At 48.3% G+C, this 15,382-nt stretch overlaps 1 protein-coding gene and 1 long non-coding RNA gene across 4 annotated transcripts in view; one reads left to right on the plus strand and one right to left on the minus strand.

Annotated features, from left to right (window-relative positions):
* The first annotated feature begins 623 nt into the window (after positions 1–623).
* Positions 624–10,810, plus strand: LOC116965409. The gene is made up of 3 exons (XR_004409336.2): positions 624–1,868; positions 6,645–6,796; positions 9,492–10,810. It is a non-coding gene; the product is annotated as an uncharacterized LOC116965409 (long non-coding RNA).
* The window catches only part of PRDM1 (PR/SET domain 1), a 33,782-nt gene continuing 22,305 nt past the window's right edge, over positions 3,906–15,382 (minus strand). For 2 of the 3 annotated variants that reach the window (XM_033008479.2, XM_033008481.2), the window contains exons 5-7: positions 8,000–9,108; positions 7,570–7,698; positions 3,907–7,176 (exon numbers count right to left, since the gene is read on the minus strand). In XM_033008479.2, the coding sequence (XP_032864370.2) occupies positions 6,601–7,176; positions 7,570–7,698; positions 8,000–9,108 (1,814 nt within the window). In that variant the 3' untranslated portion in view covers positions 3,907–6,600. Of the gene's footprint in view, positions 7,177–7,569; positions 7,699–7,999; positions 9,109–15,382 lie in introns of all 3 variants that reach the window. The other variant, XM_033008480.2, reaches the window with a different exon arrangement.

Raw genomic sequence — 15,382 nt, forward strand, 5'->3', positions numbered from 1 at the left:
CGCACGCACACACACAGAATCTTCTCTGAATGACTACAAGCACCAGCGCGTGTTCCCTCCTTAACACCCAACTAACTTGTAACGGCTTATTAAAAAGGCAAATTTTCACTTTTCATGTATCCTTGCTCCCTTTTCGCACCTGGTTGCAGTTTCTACAACATTTTTAACTTTCTTTTTTTTTTTTTTTTTTTTTATGACCGGTTGTGAGTAAAGTGAGACCTCTCGAGGACACCACCCAGCCTGGTTTACCGGGTCCCTGCCTGAGGACACGGCCCCAGCGTGGCCAGAAGAAACCGAACCTTCCCCGCTTACCAAAGAATTTCTCCACGGGGCTTTGAGGCTGACAAGAAGAGCAGATCTTGCCTGGAAAGACGCACAGAACCTGTCCTTTAAAAAAAGGGCCATCTGAATATACAAGGTAGACTAAGAACGGAGGAAAGCAAACGTTTCCTGCGGTTTACAGAGGGACAGTCCTCACGGAGAAAGTTTTGCCACTGGAAGGCTGTAGGAAAGTTGGGAACCGAGACTATAGTATCCAAGAAATCCCTATGGACTGCTGCCTGCCGCGCTCCTCTTCCTGCCCAAAAGCTGCTTTCCACTTTGCTCATGTAAGTTAGGATTTACCGTGTAAAACTCAACTGGTTAAAGGCAGGAACGTTGGGGTCTCTCTAACCCTAAGCCTGGTACCACGTTGTGACGGCTGAGTCCTCAGCATGGGCGAAGTGGGAAAGAGATTTTTCAGCCTTTGAGTGTGCTGTGCGTGGTTTCAATATTGCAGGAATCGCTTCTCTTCCCAGCACGGTGCAGCCACTTTGGGGCAGGAATGCTGTAAGGAATCTCACTCGGTCCTTGGATAAGGAAATGATCAAGGACTTGCCTATTCACAATTAATGGAGAAAAAAAAAAAAAAAAAAAAAAGAGCTGAGGGCCTTTATTAATTATTGCACAATAAGGAAGTCATACTGGTTTGGCTCCTTTCAAGAGGGCTCTTTGGTCACACCTACCTAAGTGGTTTGGCATCCCAACCATCTCCCCGCGCACGGCCAGGGAGGAGGAGGAGGAGGAGGAGGAGGAGGAGGAGGGAAGGGCCCTGACGCCCGCCCGTGTGCCACCGCGGTGCCTGGCCCCCGGCTCGCGGGACGGGGGGAGCTCCCAGTGCCCGTCTCCCTGTCCCGGAGGACCGGGCATCTCTTTTTAGAGATCTCTGCCCCACGCACACACCGGGACCAGCCGGCCCCATGCTCCGGGCGCAGGTTTCCACCCTGAGCCCCGGCAGCAAAAAGGAGCAGAAATTCAAGCGTGCCCTGTGCCGGAGTTTCCCCCCTGCCAGCTGCGGGGGGTCCCTGCTTGGCTGTGGGGAGAGGGTCCTCCCAGGGGTGCTGCCACCCGCCCGGTGACCCTGCCCGCTGCTGGGCTTGTGCCCCGGGGCCCCGGCTTGCCTCTCGCGGCAGCCCGTCTGTGTAACCCCCCAGCTCCAGAGAGCAGCCTGCGGCCAGATGTGACGGCTGGCGGGTGCCTCTGAGGTGCCAGGGGACGGATGTCCAGGCGCTGGGCTTTAGCCGGCGCACGGGGTTGTACCCTGTGCCCTCGGAGAGGGGGCCGGGAGGGGGGGGCGGAATTTTATAGCGAGTGGTAGGAGGACACCGGCACGGGATGAGCGACAACGCTTCAGGAGCCCAGGCGACATCGCGGGTGCCTTTCCTAGGTGAGCTTGTGCAGGCTGGAGTTTGCAGAGCTGAGCGGCCCGAGCCCGCTGAGAGCAAGTGCTGCCCGGAGGCGGGAAGCATCGTCTAATCCTCCCCGCGCTGGGTTGTCCTGCACAGAGCACCCTTCGGCTTGTGCCAAGCTGCAGCGCTGCCACAGTGGAGGTAAGGAGGCTTGTCTTGGAAGCAGAAGGTGCTGTCTGCTTGTGTGTGTCTCGGAGCGATCGACATCTGACCCCTCTAGCACGGGACAGGAGTACGACCTGGCAGCCGAAGTAAGCGCGGAGGCAGCAGGGGCTCGGCGAGGAGCGGCGGCTCCTCTCCCCCTTCGGCCACCGCTATGAACTGCCAGGAAATCCTCCCCGGCCTCTTGTAAAAGCGAGCGAAAGCAGAGTCACGCAGCGTGGTGGCAGCTCTCGGGCCTCCTGGCAGCCGCCGAGATCCTTTCGCAGCGTCCGACGGAAAAAAAAAAAAAAAATCAAACAGCCCTGGTTTTGGGAAGCGTCGCAGCTTTGACGGAAGGTGGTGTTTTCCCGCTGCTCACGCGGGAGCGGTTAGTGCTGAAGCCGCCAAAATTTCCACCTGTGCCCGCCACCTCCCAGCGCGGGCAGCTGCCTTTTCCCCGCGCAGAGGAGGGAGCCCTCCGGCCAGCAGCTGCCTCAACACCGTCGGTGAGTTTTTCTTCGGGCCACCACGGCCGGCTCGTGTTTTGCAGACGCCTGCCCCGTGACGGGCGCGTTCCTCAGCCTCACCGCATCCACTCAGCCCCGGCTCACGCGGTAATTAGCCGAGTGTTTCCTGGCTGCCTTTAATTACAGCCACAGCTATTTCCCTCGCGCTAACGTGAAGCCTCCGAACGACAGCAAAGGTTTTGGGCAGCACCGAGCGCCGTCCCGGCACGTGTTGGGATGCAGTCGTGCACCGGCTCATACCCCCCTCAGTGAGTCACGCTTTTAGCTTTTGGCCTACGCGGTCGTAATTGCCGACGCCGGGAATTAGCGGTGTCTCCCCCGGCACCCAGCTGAGAGACGCCCGGGCTTTATAAACCAGCCCAGAAGGGCCGGATCCTCCTTCAAGCCGCGTCTGAGCCTCCTCCCAGCTGCAACTCGCCCCGTCCGGCGGCGAAGCAGCTCCGCTGGCAAACCCGGGGAAGGGAAGCGCGCGCGCCGCTTTCCCCGGCCACCCCACGCGTGGTTCCCCCCCCCCCCCCCCCCCACTTCCACTCGCAGGGCCGTGGTTTGCCGGGCAATTCCCCCCCGGCCCCGTAGCTCCGGTCGCAATCCGCGGCCCCGGCGGCTTCGGGGCCTTGGGAGGGGGGGCTGCCGGGAATCAGAGGGCAGCAGCTGCCGCCGGGCTCGGCCTGGCGAGGCTGTGATCTATAACGTGCATTGTCTTTTTATGTAATGCGTTTTATTAAACATCTTCTAAAGCTTGCAAGTGTCCCCAGGACATAACTCTGCAGCGCAGCGCAACGCTTTGCCAAGTAATGAAGTATGATTTATGGCGGTAACGGTTATCCAATGTTTTTTTTAAAAAGGAATTATTACAGCAATAGCTCTGTCGAATATAGGAATATAACATGCTGCATTTGGCACGTTTATGACAACAGTGCTCTGGTTTTCTTAACTCCACAGTTCGGTGTTGGCAGTATTTCAAATTCTCGAGACAGATGTTTAAATGAATTTTTTAGGAGGACAGTGAAATACTTTTAAAACCTCGTAGGGCGCTGAGTGTCTCAATATGAGCAGGAACATTATTTCTTTAACGGGCAGGTAGGGCAGGGCAGCACATGGCCTCTCTGGTTTAGATCTCACGGTAAATGATGGAAGTAGCAAATGTTGAATTAGCTTTTGGGGGGCATCCTGGCCTGTTGTTACTTTTTTGGCTGGGAGGGGGGGGAGGAACGGCCACTTGACCTTCTCCAGGATTCGGTTCGCATTCGCGGCTCCTTTGTGAGCCGTGAAAACGGCTCCACATTTGTTTTGAATGCAGTTCCCCCCGCGCTGATACAGGACTAAGTGGTCTCACGCTGACATTCTGAGTGTGTCATTGTGGTCCCAGTGGTTAGGGTTTCGGGCCAGAAATGACAATCATTTGGAAAAATGTAAACGAGAACCCCCGTCACATATCTGCGGGGCAGATAGCATTCGAGTATTTCCACCGAAAGACTGCAAATTCCATTTTTTTTTTTTTTTTTTTTTTTTGGTTAAGGTATTGCCCTTTGTGGCTGGGAGGGGAAGGCGCCCCGCAACGCGCCTGCGCCGGCAGTGGGTGCAGAGAGATTGAAGACAAGGGAAGCATCAGTAAAGCAATGAACACTTGTATTTAATTTACATTTGACAATTTGCACATAAATAATGATGTAAACCAATACGTAAACATATGATAGTTTGTTTTTCTAGCAAAGTAAAAAGCCTGTTAACTTTGGTCAGAGTCTTTCGTAAGAGAGACAAAAAAAAAAAAAAAAAACATCCCAAAACACTGTTGATTGTTGCTACATTCACATGTAAAACTTCTAAGGGAAGGGGGAAACAGTAAAGAGAAATAACAATTCTTAAAGCTGATGCATATAAATTCTTGTAAAATTTGTATCAAATACAAGAAAGCACTACAGGCAAATAACAGGAAAAGTGTGTGTCCAGTGACAGAGTAGTGATACTTTGGTTTATCCTACAAGTAAGTACTATAGTTATGAACTATTGCTACATTTAAAAGATGTCAGCCACAATCTGCAGGAGTGGAAATGTAATGAACTGTAGTCCTTCAAAAGCTGTGTCGAGAGACTTGTATTTCAGGATCATTTGCTTTTTTAACAGAAGGCATTAAAATGAAGTTTGCTGGGAGAAAAGCAAAAACAAAAACAAACAAACAAAAAAAAAAAACAAGAAAAAAAAAAAAAAAAAAAAAACCCAAATCACCGCATCCCGGATTGCTGAAGCGGGCTACCTTGAAATTTGTAAGAATCTCACCAGCCGAAAAGATACAGGTGGAGGGGAGGTGTGTGATAACGCTGCTGGACTCGCGCGAGCTGACGGGGCAACTCGCTCGCGGCGGGGCAGAGGGGGACGAGGGGCTCGTCCCGGCTGCCTTCCCCCCGGCCCTGCCCGCCGCCCGCGGGTCCCTGTTCGGCTTCGGGCCCTTCCCCTTACGGTTCCCGGGGGTTCCTGGCTGCTCCCGGAGCAACCCGGCTCCTAACGGGGTCGTTCCCGGCGCCGGGGGCTCGGGGAGCCGCGCCCGCCCGCCCGCCCGCCTGTGTGGCGCAAGCGAGGAATGCCTTGGTACAACCTTCTGGTTCTGAGGTCACTGGTAACATGCGAAACTGGATAACATCTGATTTTCAGGCTTCGATGAAAAATAGGTTTTATTACACGGTTTGGCTCACAACTTAAGTGGTATAAATATATATACATAGACATATATAGTATAATGGTATAAATATATCTATAAATATACATGTATTCTTTGCTACACCTCAAACATCACCGTATCATCTTTGGGCTTAGCAAAACAAAAAAGATAAAAGGATGTGCATTCTGTCTTTCCCTGTGCACATTTTGGTTTCTTCTCTAAAGTAGCAAAGCATTTAGATAAAACAGCATTGTCTGCACCACTGGACACAAGCACTGAGGTAATTGTTGTTCAACAACTTTGCAATGCCCTTTTCTTCTTTAATTAAATTAACCACAAAATGTACAAACACAAATACTGAGAAAAATATGAGTCGTACAGGAAGGAGGAAAAAAAAAAAAAAAATGTATGTGCCAGGAAAGGACTTTGTTCCCCACTTCTACCCAAGCAAAGTGGGAGAAGAAAACACAAGTAAAACTGAACCCCTTCTTTCTCAGGGAATCTGACCATTTTTTTTTTTTTTTTTTTTTTTTGTATATCCCTGGAAGGCTCTGGCCAAAAAAAAAAAAAAAAAAGAAGAAAGAAGTCTGCCACAAACCCCTCCTTGTAGGCAGAATATTAAGAATATTTCTGTGTTTGCTTTTAAACTGCTTTTGGAAACAAAAGAATGTAAGTGATATTTTATTTTGGAAGAGCCGCTTGAGGCTGATACGCATTCCTTTGGTCACGACGTTCCATGACTGTGTGTGGGGCGAGAGCTGTTTTCTAAAAACCTGTGGTATTGTCCACGGCAGGGAGGTGTGTGCTGTGCCACATCTGCTCGGGGTAGCGCTGCAGGGAGAAGACTCTCTCTCCTGTCCTCGGAGGGGCAGGAGTAGCAGTTTCTTCCCCGCTCGCTGCTACTCTGGGTTTTGTTTTTTTTTTTTTTTTTTTTCTCCTTTTTCAGTTCCCAGGGGGGTGATTTGCACATAAAAGTACACGGCATTTTTTTTTTCAAACCAACGGATCTAGGATTCTGTATGTCAAATGTCCAACTTTGGCAAGATGATGAAAAACCGCATTTGTTTAAAAGCCATTGGTACATAAAACACATTTACTGAAACCCCAATCTTAGGTTCTTAAAACAGATGTGCAGAAAAAAAATATCTACAAAGAATGGCCATAAAACGAAAAATAAAAACATTTAAAGTAAAAATTACAATGAATTTTCCAGTCATTGTAAACATTTTCCTAATTATTGCTTTTAGAATGATTAATTGCATAATAAATTATGAAGTACTATCATTGAAAAAATAATTATGGATAGATGATTGTCTTTTAGTAACTGGCGAGGCAATGCACAGTCCTTTGCCCCTTTTTATGCCCTGAGAAAACAGTAACTTTGGAGTTCCTTCTTTCAGCTGGAGAGCGTAGGGAAACTACTGTAAGCCAAGATTGCTTCGCAGCATTGAAACTATGTACAAGCAACTGCTACAGGCACCCTGACTTGCCAAGTCATAAATTAAAAAAAAAAAAAAAAAAAAAAAAAAAATCACTTTGCCAAAAAGTCTTAAGGGTCCATTGGTTCAACTGTTTCTTGCTTGACCTTTACAGGTAACAGAGGTAGTGGGTGACCATGAGGCAACTTCATAATTGACATATCCGACGACTCGTAAAGGTTGCACCCTGAGGAGAGAAGTCCGTTTCCCAGGTTCCTCTGCAGAGACACCTTCAGATTAGCCCCTTCCATCTCCCTCCTGAGCACGGTCAGTATATCCTTCTCCACCACCGACGTTAAGTCGATATTGTCCTCCACTTCTTCCAGCTTGTCGGCATTGTCGCTGATGTCGAACTTCTCGATCTCCTCGTTGATTCGGTTCAGGTCCTCCATGGAGAGGCCGGAGGCAGGGGCGACGGGGCAGTTGCCCTTCAGGTGGACCTGGAGGCTGCAGAGGTGAATGTAGCTCTTGTGGCAGTGGATGCATTTGTGGGGACGTTCCCGGGTGTGGAGACGCTTGTGCAGCTTCAGGTGCACAAACTGGGTGAATTTGGCAGGGCAGAGCTTGCACTGGTAAGGCTTCTCTCCAGAGTGGAGCCGCAGGTGGGTTTTGAGATTGCTGGTGCTGCTGAACCGCTTGTGACAAACCTAATTGGGGCGAGGGGGGGGGTGGGGGGTGGCAGAGAGACAGTGAATGAGCGGGAGGGGATTTCACGGTTTGAATCGCAGACACCTAGGAGGAGATGGCAGGGGGAAGCAGCAGCTTTATGATATCTTCACACTCCCTCGCAAAGGCACGAGAATCCCTGCCTTTTTTTATCTAAATATTGATGAGTGGCGTTTCAAGTACGGCCGGGTGGTGAAGACGGGTGGGGCAGAGGTTGCTCTCGTGGGCCGAAGGGAACGCTGGCCCCTCGCAGACATCGCTGCGCCGGGGCAGGGAACGGCTCCGACAGGGACTGCAGCCCCCCCCCCCCCCCCAACCACCACCCCGGCCCCTTCGGCCTCCAAGGGAAGCCGTGGCTGTGGTGTGTCACGTACCTGACACTCGTGGGGTTTCTCTCCCGTGTGTACCAGATAGTGCTTCTGGAGGTGAGCCAGCTGCGTGAAGCCTTTATTGCAAGTCTGGCATTTGAAAGGCCTCTCGCCGCTGTGTACTCGGAGGTGCACCTGGGGAGAAACAAAGCAATTAACAATTTGCAGTTCCCAGTGCTGCAAGGAAAGTACTTTCAGATGTTTCCTAAAGTGAGCGGAAGGCTCCCATCGCCTAAATACAATCTTATCTAGTTAATTAGGTGGCGTCAGTATTAAAGCACTGTCTTTACAACCCCGCTTCCTCGCTGGGGGGTGCTGTATTAAGCCCAGACTGACGGACAGCTTCACCAGCGAGGGACGCCTGCCCCTGCTTTTTTTCTCTGGAGAGAAACCAGAGCCTTCCGAGAAGTCTCGTGCCTCGCCGTCCGCTGCCTACCTTCAGATTGGAGAGCTGGCCAAAGGTCTTGGAGCAAACGTTGCATTCGTACTTGATCTTCCCGTTCTGCTTCTTCAGTGGGTATGGGAGGGTTTTGTAACCGGTCACATTCCTCTTACTTTTAATGAGATTCATGGCTTCTTCACCGCCTGTGGCAGCCAACACCACTGAGGTAGGTTTAGGTTGCATGATGTGTTCCGAACTGGCTGCTGTCCCAGCTGTGGGCGAGCCGCTGGTAGGGCTGCACGGCTTGTCCTTCATGCTGGCAGCAGCGCCCGTGATAGAGAAGGCACTGTTAGGGGCTGGGATGAGGAAGTCCCTCGGATGGTCAGGCTGCAGCAAGCGACGGCCTCCTTCGCTGGGCAACGAGCTGGGGAGCGTGGTGGGGTTCAGCATGGGGTGGGAAAGGCTACCTCCGCTGAGCAGGTTGCCATAGAGAGGATACATCCTCGGGAAGAGATTGAAATTGTTGATGCCGTTGATATTGTTCAAAGCGCTCAGGTTATTACAGCTCATATTGAACGGAGGTAACAGGAACTTGGGGTAGTGGGGGTTATAGGAGGGGAGGAAGGCAGGTGGGATGTGGCCAGGGGGTGCATACCCGGGGTAAGACCCCAATCCTTCTGAGCCATACGATCCGTTCAAGTAAGAGTACGGCTCTCTGTGCTCTTGGGAAGTCGGTGCCAGAGGCGAAACTGTGACCCCTGGACTGCTGTGAGGGCTTGAACTTTTTAAGCTTTGGTCTGGGCTGCTCCTCCCAGAAGGACTCGGCGTAGTAGACGTCTGGATGGGTGAGTGAGTAATGTAGCTGGGTCTGTCCATCCCGTACGCTAAGGAAGCTTTCAGATAGTCTTCTGGAATGTGAGGTCGGATCGGGTAGACAACTCGAGGGAAGAAACACCTCTCCGGGCTATAGTTCTTACGCAAATCATCCAAGTCTTTTTCTGGAGTAACTGGTGAAATGTTGGTCTGGAAGAAGTCTTTTCCTTTTGGATGACTGGATTCCATTTTCAGGATTTCTTTCACGCTGTGCTCCTTCTTTGGGATGCTCTTCTGATAGAACTCATCTTTATCAGCACTGTGCTGCTTTGGATTAATGTGGGTTTGTGCTGAAATACAAAGACAAGGTAGTGATTATTTAGATCTGTCGCCATCATTATCTCTTTTCAAAAGACAATCTAACTCCTACAAGTTTAGCGGGAAGGAAGGGCCACTCTTGGGAGACGAGCGATCATTTAACTCGCCAAAAACCTGATTTCTGTGTGAAGAAATGCTTGCTGGTATTAAGAGTTAACAAAAAGCATTGTTAATTTAAAGGATACCAGCCAGTACGTACAAATCTGGATGACGATTCATTTGCAGAGTGCTAGTCTCCACTTTGCAAAGTGATTTCACCTTTCTTTCCCCTTAAATTTGTCTAGCTTTGCTCCTGAATGTCTATTTAAGCAGCATTTCTAAGAAATGCGGTAACAAACATTTGTTCACAATACAGGTTTAACAGAAGGACTCTGCAGAACGCAAGCTCCCAGAAATGTTCCTGAGGAAAATAACAAGGCATGACAAATCGGCTTTTGCCAAACCGCAGCAGTCACTTCACCAGCCAGTTCAATTACTTACAGTACCAAAAAAACCCAAGGCTGGCTAGGATGAAAGCCTTCTTCAAAGAGAAGGTATTCTCCATCAGTAAACAGATCATTACTCATTAAATATACTGCTTAGGAACATCTACAACAAAGCAGACTATTTACTGCAGATTTCTGTGGCATTCAGTCTATGCAAAACTCCTCTGCTTACAGCTGTACTTTATAAAAAAAATGCTGAAGCAAAGCAAAAGAAAGCAAGACTGGTTGGCTCCAGTTTAAGTTGAAATGTACTTTAAAAAAAAAAAAAAAGGAAAAGAAATATGTATTTACAAGGACAGAGAAGCCAGCATCCATACTCGGCTCGGTTCAGTGCGTACAGTTTATCTGTAGTCAAAGACTCTACCGTGTTACCTGGACATAACATAGACAGTACACTGAAAGATGTCTTCGGTAGAAAAAGATGTCTGCTTTTATCTCATCTCCCAAAGTTAATAGTTATATAATCTTGACATGACGAATTGCAAGATATTTTATTATAGGGGAAAAAACTGCAGGAGGGTTTCATATTCGTGGTTAATGTGCAAGGTTTTCCATCAGGAGGCACAAGTCAACGCCGACAGATACGTGACTTAAAAGTATTGCAGCCCTTTAGCCAAGTTTCTGCTTCTGTGTCTGACTGTTCTTACTTCGCTACCTGAGGTGAGAAACAATTATTTCTGATTTTTGAAGGACCAGCTGAACCCCGTGAGGAAGACGGGAACAGGCAATGACAACGCCACTTTCAACACAGATTCTTTGCTTCACTATTCACTACCCTGACGGAATCTATCACGTTACCCTATAAGGCAAAGAAACGGCCATTTTTTAAATGTATCCAAGAAAACAGCTGCTTTCAAAGCATGCTCCTACTCCCAGCAACCCCCTTTTACAGCAGCATCCTTTTTCCAGTGGTGTTAGGCTAGTAGCAAGCAAATTTAGTTTGAGGTATGTGGGCAGTTTGCGCATTTTCAAGTGGCAATGAAATGTAATTGAATACAGTTATGTTCAATTAACGTACTTATGATAAAACACAGGGCGTGTTGGACAGCAAGCACGTACACACCTAAGTGCACAGGTAGCTTCCCAATTACTTCTCTTGATGTTAAAGTTTAATGCAGAGCTGTGTCAAAAATAAATTAATAGCGTGTCACATTGTCTGGCATTAAAAATCATCTACTTTCTTTGGTCACTTTGTACTCGTGGACTGGTAACTTATTTTCTAAACGTCCATCTGGATTTATGGGGTATAACTGGGTTCCTACCTACCCAGGTTCAAGAAGTGGGTAATATTATCTGTGTCTTCTCATCAGCTGCCTGTCACCACACCAGTGTCTGAGAGCAAATATTCCCGGCGATGCTATCAGCACCGGGCAGTAGGGAGAGCGGGATGTACTGAAAGCTGGGCGGCGGGGGTGGGGGGGAGGTAAACGGGACTTGTGAAGCCTCACAGCAGAAAAAAAATAAATAAATACCACCTTATCAGGCCCGTATCAGTTTCTCAGTGGGGTCTGCCGAACAGGAAGTTCAAATTGACACTTTTCTCTTTTAAAGAAAAAAAAAAAAAAAAAAACCAACAACCTGGGGGGAGGGGAAGAGGATGGAGAAGTGCTGGCCCTGCTGGAAAAGGGACAGAGAAGCCAGAGCCGCCTTGCTGGAGGAACGGCTCCTGCTGTCACCGGGTTAAACATCAGGGTGGGGACGCACGTGCCTGGCGCGCCGGAGCAAGCCCACGGGTGACAGAACGGAAGCTCACACCGAGAACGTAACTTTCTTTGTGCAACAGGCCCATGTCCCCTTCTCGACAGACTAAAGAGAACTGCTCTTCCCTTCCAAGTTTTCCCGATTTCCATGTGGAGACGGAAGTTGCAATATTTCAAAATTATTTTTCAAGTCTGTGACAGCTCTCTTTCGTTTGCAAGCCATCTTTGGTCCACACATGCCCTCTTGGCTTTTTCCACTATTACCTGAGCACAAAGGACGCTTGGGAACACCACAGAAATCAAAACATAAACAAGTGTGTCAGTACTGTGTAAAATAAGAAAAGGTAACGTCAGGGGCCAAGGAAAGGTCCCTACATTTTACTACCAAACGTGGATTTAAACCAGGGCTGAAACTGATTGAGAGCTTTACGGCTGTTCTTGTTGCTCTTAAAGGAGCCATACTTCAAAGTAAAAGAGATATCTTTCTTATAAATTCATTTTTGTTAAACTTGTGATTTTAGAGTCAAGTTCTTGTGGATCACAATGTCTCCTTCCCGCCCTTGAAATGCACTTCTCCCTCCCACCCCCATATACACGTATACACTAAATACAGGCACATCGCCTTCCAAGATCTGTCTAGTTTCTGTGGTCAGAGAGACACAGAAAAGAGGTTCATGACAAAACAAGAACAGTGCAGCCGCATCTGTAAGTTACTGATCGGAGGGGAGGGGTGGGGGGGGGGGGGGAAAGAAAGAAAAAAACCCAGACGTGCCTCTTTAGGAGCCTGATCCACTTCTAACCCAAGTCAACAGATTCTTTGCTCAGAGCCGAGATGAGTGAGTGCGTGCAAGAGGAAAAGGGAGAGAACTCCTTGTTACTTTTAAATATTAATAAAACTTGAGCGGAGGGGCTGCCTGAAGTCACTCCAATGTGGGTGTTCCAGCTACAGACTGCTGCGTAGCTGTAGGCTCTGCTCTCATTTCTTGTGTTCTGAGCTGTAGCCTGAGAAAGACTTCATAAAAACAGTGATCTGTTTTTTTCTAAAAACTTGAAAACGGTTGTAGGCAGACAGTAATTTCAACAGTAATTTCAGGAGTGAGATGGTACTGAACACTTCGAGTGGTGGAGCTTAATTATGCCGATTCACATTTTCGATCTAAATTAAGCACCTCTTTTGCTAGTAGAAAGAGAACCTCGAAGTTGCGAAGCAGGCAAAACAAAGAGTGTTTCCACTCAAAATGAGAACGGAGACCAACATTTAGAAGTATATGATTTGATCATCTGTTTTCTAAATGTGTCCAAGGCAGGGTGACATGCCTTTGAAAACATTTTGCTCAGAGAAGGTCTTTAAGGGAGGCTTCAAATAATCCTCAATATTGAGTCAACTTTAGCCCCCAAATTCTGGTTTGGTGAAGACAACCTTTCATATCATTTCAAAATCATTTTCCTGAGTTCTTTTGAAGATTCCAGGAGGCATTTTTTTTTTTTTTTTAAGCAAGTGCAGATGTTTCCTCTCAACCCAAACAGAAAAGCTTCAAAACCAGAAAGTGAAACTGCCCATAAACAAAAGGGAAAGCGAACGGCAGGGCTTAGCTAACGGCCAGCGTGTCAGGGCCAGCAGGAAGAAGAAAAGAATAAATCACATTGAAGAAACAAGCATTAAAAGGTTGATCTTCACTGAAACGGAAAGGTTTTAAATAATACCTCATTAAACCTATTAATGAAAATAAGAGATTTTGTAAACCTTTTTGCACAAATGTTTTGTAAATTGTCTTCCCCCACCTCAAACTTTTTTTCCAAAGCGTGACCATAAAACGATGTCACCTGCCTGCACTTGACTGAGGAGACAAACACGACATAAGCAGCAGGAAGTTGCATCATATGATTGCAATACAAGAGCATTATTATCAAATAGTCATGTCCTGAGTCAAGGCAATTGTTCAGATTTTTTTTTTTTTTTTAAACTGTTACCCTTCTCCTCCCTCTATCCCAAAATAATCCCTCTACGATGAGGTAGGACTTAAATGCTAAACTATGTGGGACCCCAGAAGCAAATTTCCTCAGTCTGTTCACCAGTCCAAAAATAAAATATCACAGACTAAAAGACAATCTGAGGGCCTGGCTGAACGAGGTTAAGCACCAATTACCAAAATTGATTTTCTGGCGAGCAGAATATCGAAATCTTGTGCCATCGCACTTAAAGCCATTTTCTGGCCAAGGGCACCAGCTGAAGATGACGTAGCTCAAATATTGACAGAAAACAACATCGGTGGCCTCAAAACAGGCAGGAAGGAGAAAGGGGTCGTTTGAAATGAGACTGAGTTTCTACCGCTGGGGTAGCACAGCCTTGCCTCCACCACTGTTGTGCAACTCCTTGCAGGCACTTCAACATCCACCCGGCGTTACGTAGTGCCACTCAGAGCTAATCACGGCTGTGAGGGTAGGTGTGTGCTTCAGCCCTCTGAAGGACTGGGTCAAAGGCCCCAATTCAGGAAAACACAGAGGACGGGGTTAAACCCATAACTAAGCACATGCCTAATTGCCATCCTGAACCCGGATGCCTGCCTTCCATGGCACAAATGAACTAACGCTGGTGAAGTTACCTTTAATTTGAAAGTTTGCTGTTACAGAGGCAAGTAGGTGTTATATGTGGATGTATAAATGTATTTACGCTCTAAAGTGGTAGTTCTCTCATTTTTGAGGCCACTAATTACAGGAAATAAAGCCAGAGAAATTCTCTGATACATTTTTCCCCGCAGGCCCATCCCGCTCGGGTGCTTAAAGAGGAACTGAAGTGCTGAACTCCAAGACCGTGATCCCCAAACCCCTGAGGCACCTAAAGCAGCTGCCTATATTTTAAGTTGGCAAGACTGGAAGCTCTCCGTAGGTGTGTGTCCCAGGTGGCCTCTCCTGTGCCGGGCCGGGCAGCCAGCCAAGGCTTGGCTCTTCCAAAGCGTCCCGCGGGCACCAGCATGTTCTGCACACCCGAGACGCGGCGGAGGGAGGGCGCCGGGCGCCCCACACCCCGGCCGGGGGCTGGCTTGGGTCCCCCCCCCAAGCAAGACTGTGTTAAGATGTTTTGATGGCACAAAGCCCCGTGTCTGCAGCAGGTGCAGGATGCAAGTGGTTCGGGGACAAGCCGCCTGCGCTTTATTCGTAGATGAGCACGGTGCGAGGGCGCCTTTGCCACGCCTGAGATAGAGCGAGGCTGGAGAGGCAGCAGGACGCTCGCTAATTTTAGATTTAACGAGAAGAAGTGGCCTGGGAGGAAGGGGAAGAAGGAAACGGAACAGTGCTGACATTCACTGTAAACTCATCTGGTTCCAGTACTAATGCTGGAAAACCCAGCCCTGCGCTGTTGCTACAGGGCCTTCAGCAAATAAGCATCTTCAGGAGGCCTCTGGATTTTTTTTCTGTGCTTTTCAAGAGAGGGCACCGAAACCTTACAAAACCTCAATCCTTACAGTAACCGTAGTGCTTCTGGCCCAACTGCAGGCTTTAGGCCTGCCTGTGTTTATCACAAAGATGAGGGGAAAAGATAAAGAAAGTGAGAACTTTTTCTTAGTTTTCTGAACTGCTATTTTCTTTAGGTGGAGGGGGCTAACATAAGATTTCTAGATGGTTTAAATGGAATTATCTTTAAAAAGAAGAAGGGATATTTTGATCTCAGTGTCGCTTTTTTGAGTGTTGAGGCTGAACTACACAATTGTTGCTCAAGATCCCCAACTCTTTAAATCCATGTATTTTACTAAAATGGGTTACTCTGCACATGTCCAGACACCCCTGGTGTTGACCTGAGTAAGAGTAACCAGGTAAGTAGTTGACACTTTACAAATACATTCCTCACTACTTCTGCAAGGCAACCGAAGATGCCAGCAGATGAAGGAAGCTGAGGCTGCGTTTGCATATCCTCCTAGCTCATGGCCAAATGCGCCTGGCTGGATCTTTGCAAACTCCTCATCCCCAGGAACCCTTAATGCTGCTGCCTCGTCCCACCTGCAGGTCCCACTGAAAAGCCAACAGTTCATCAGCTCAGGCAATAGAACCGCACGGCGAGTGGC

Source organism: Tyto alba, unplaced genomic scaffold, assembly GCF_018691265.1.
Source record: "Tyto alba isolate M040663 unplaced genomic scaffold, T.alba_DEE_v4.0 Super-Scaffold_40, whole genome shotgun sequence".
In the NCBI taxonomy this organism is placed as follows: Eukaryota; Metazoa; Chordata; class Aves; order Strigiformes; family Tytonidae; genus Tyto; species Tyto alba.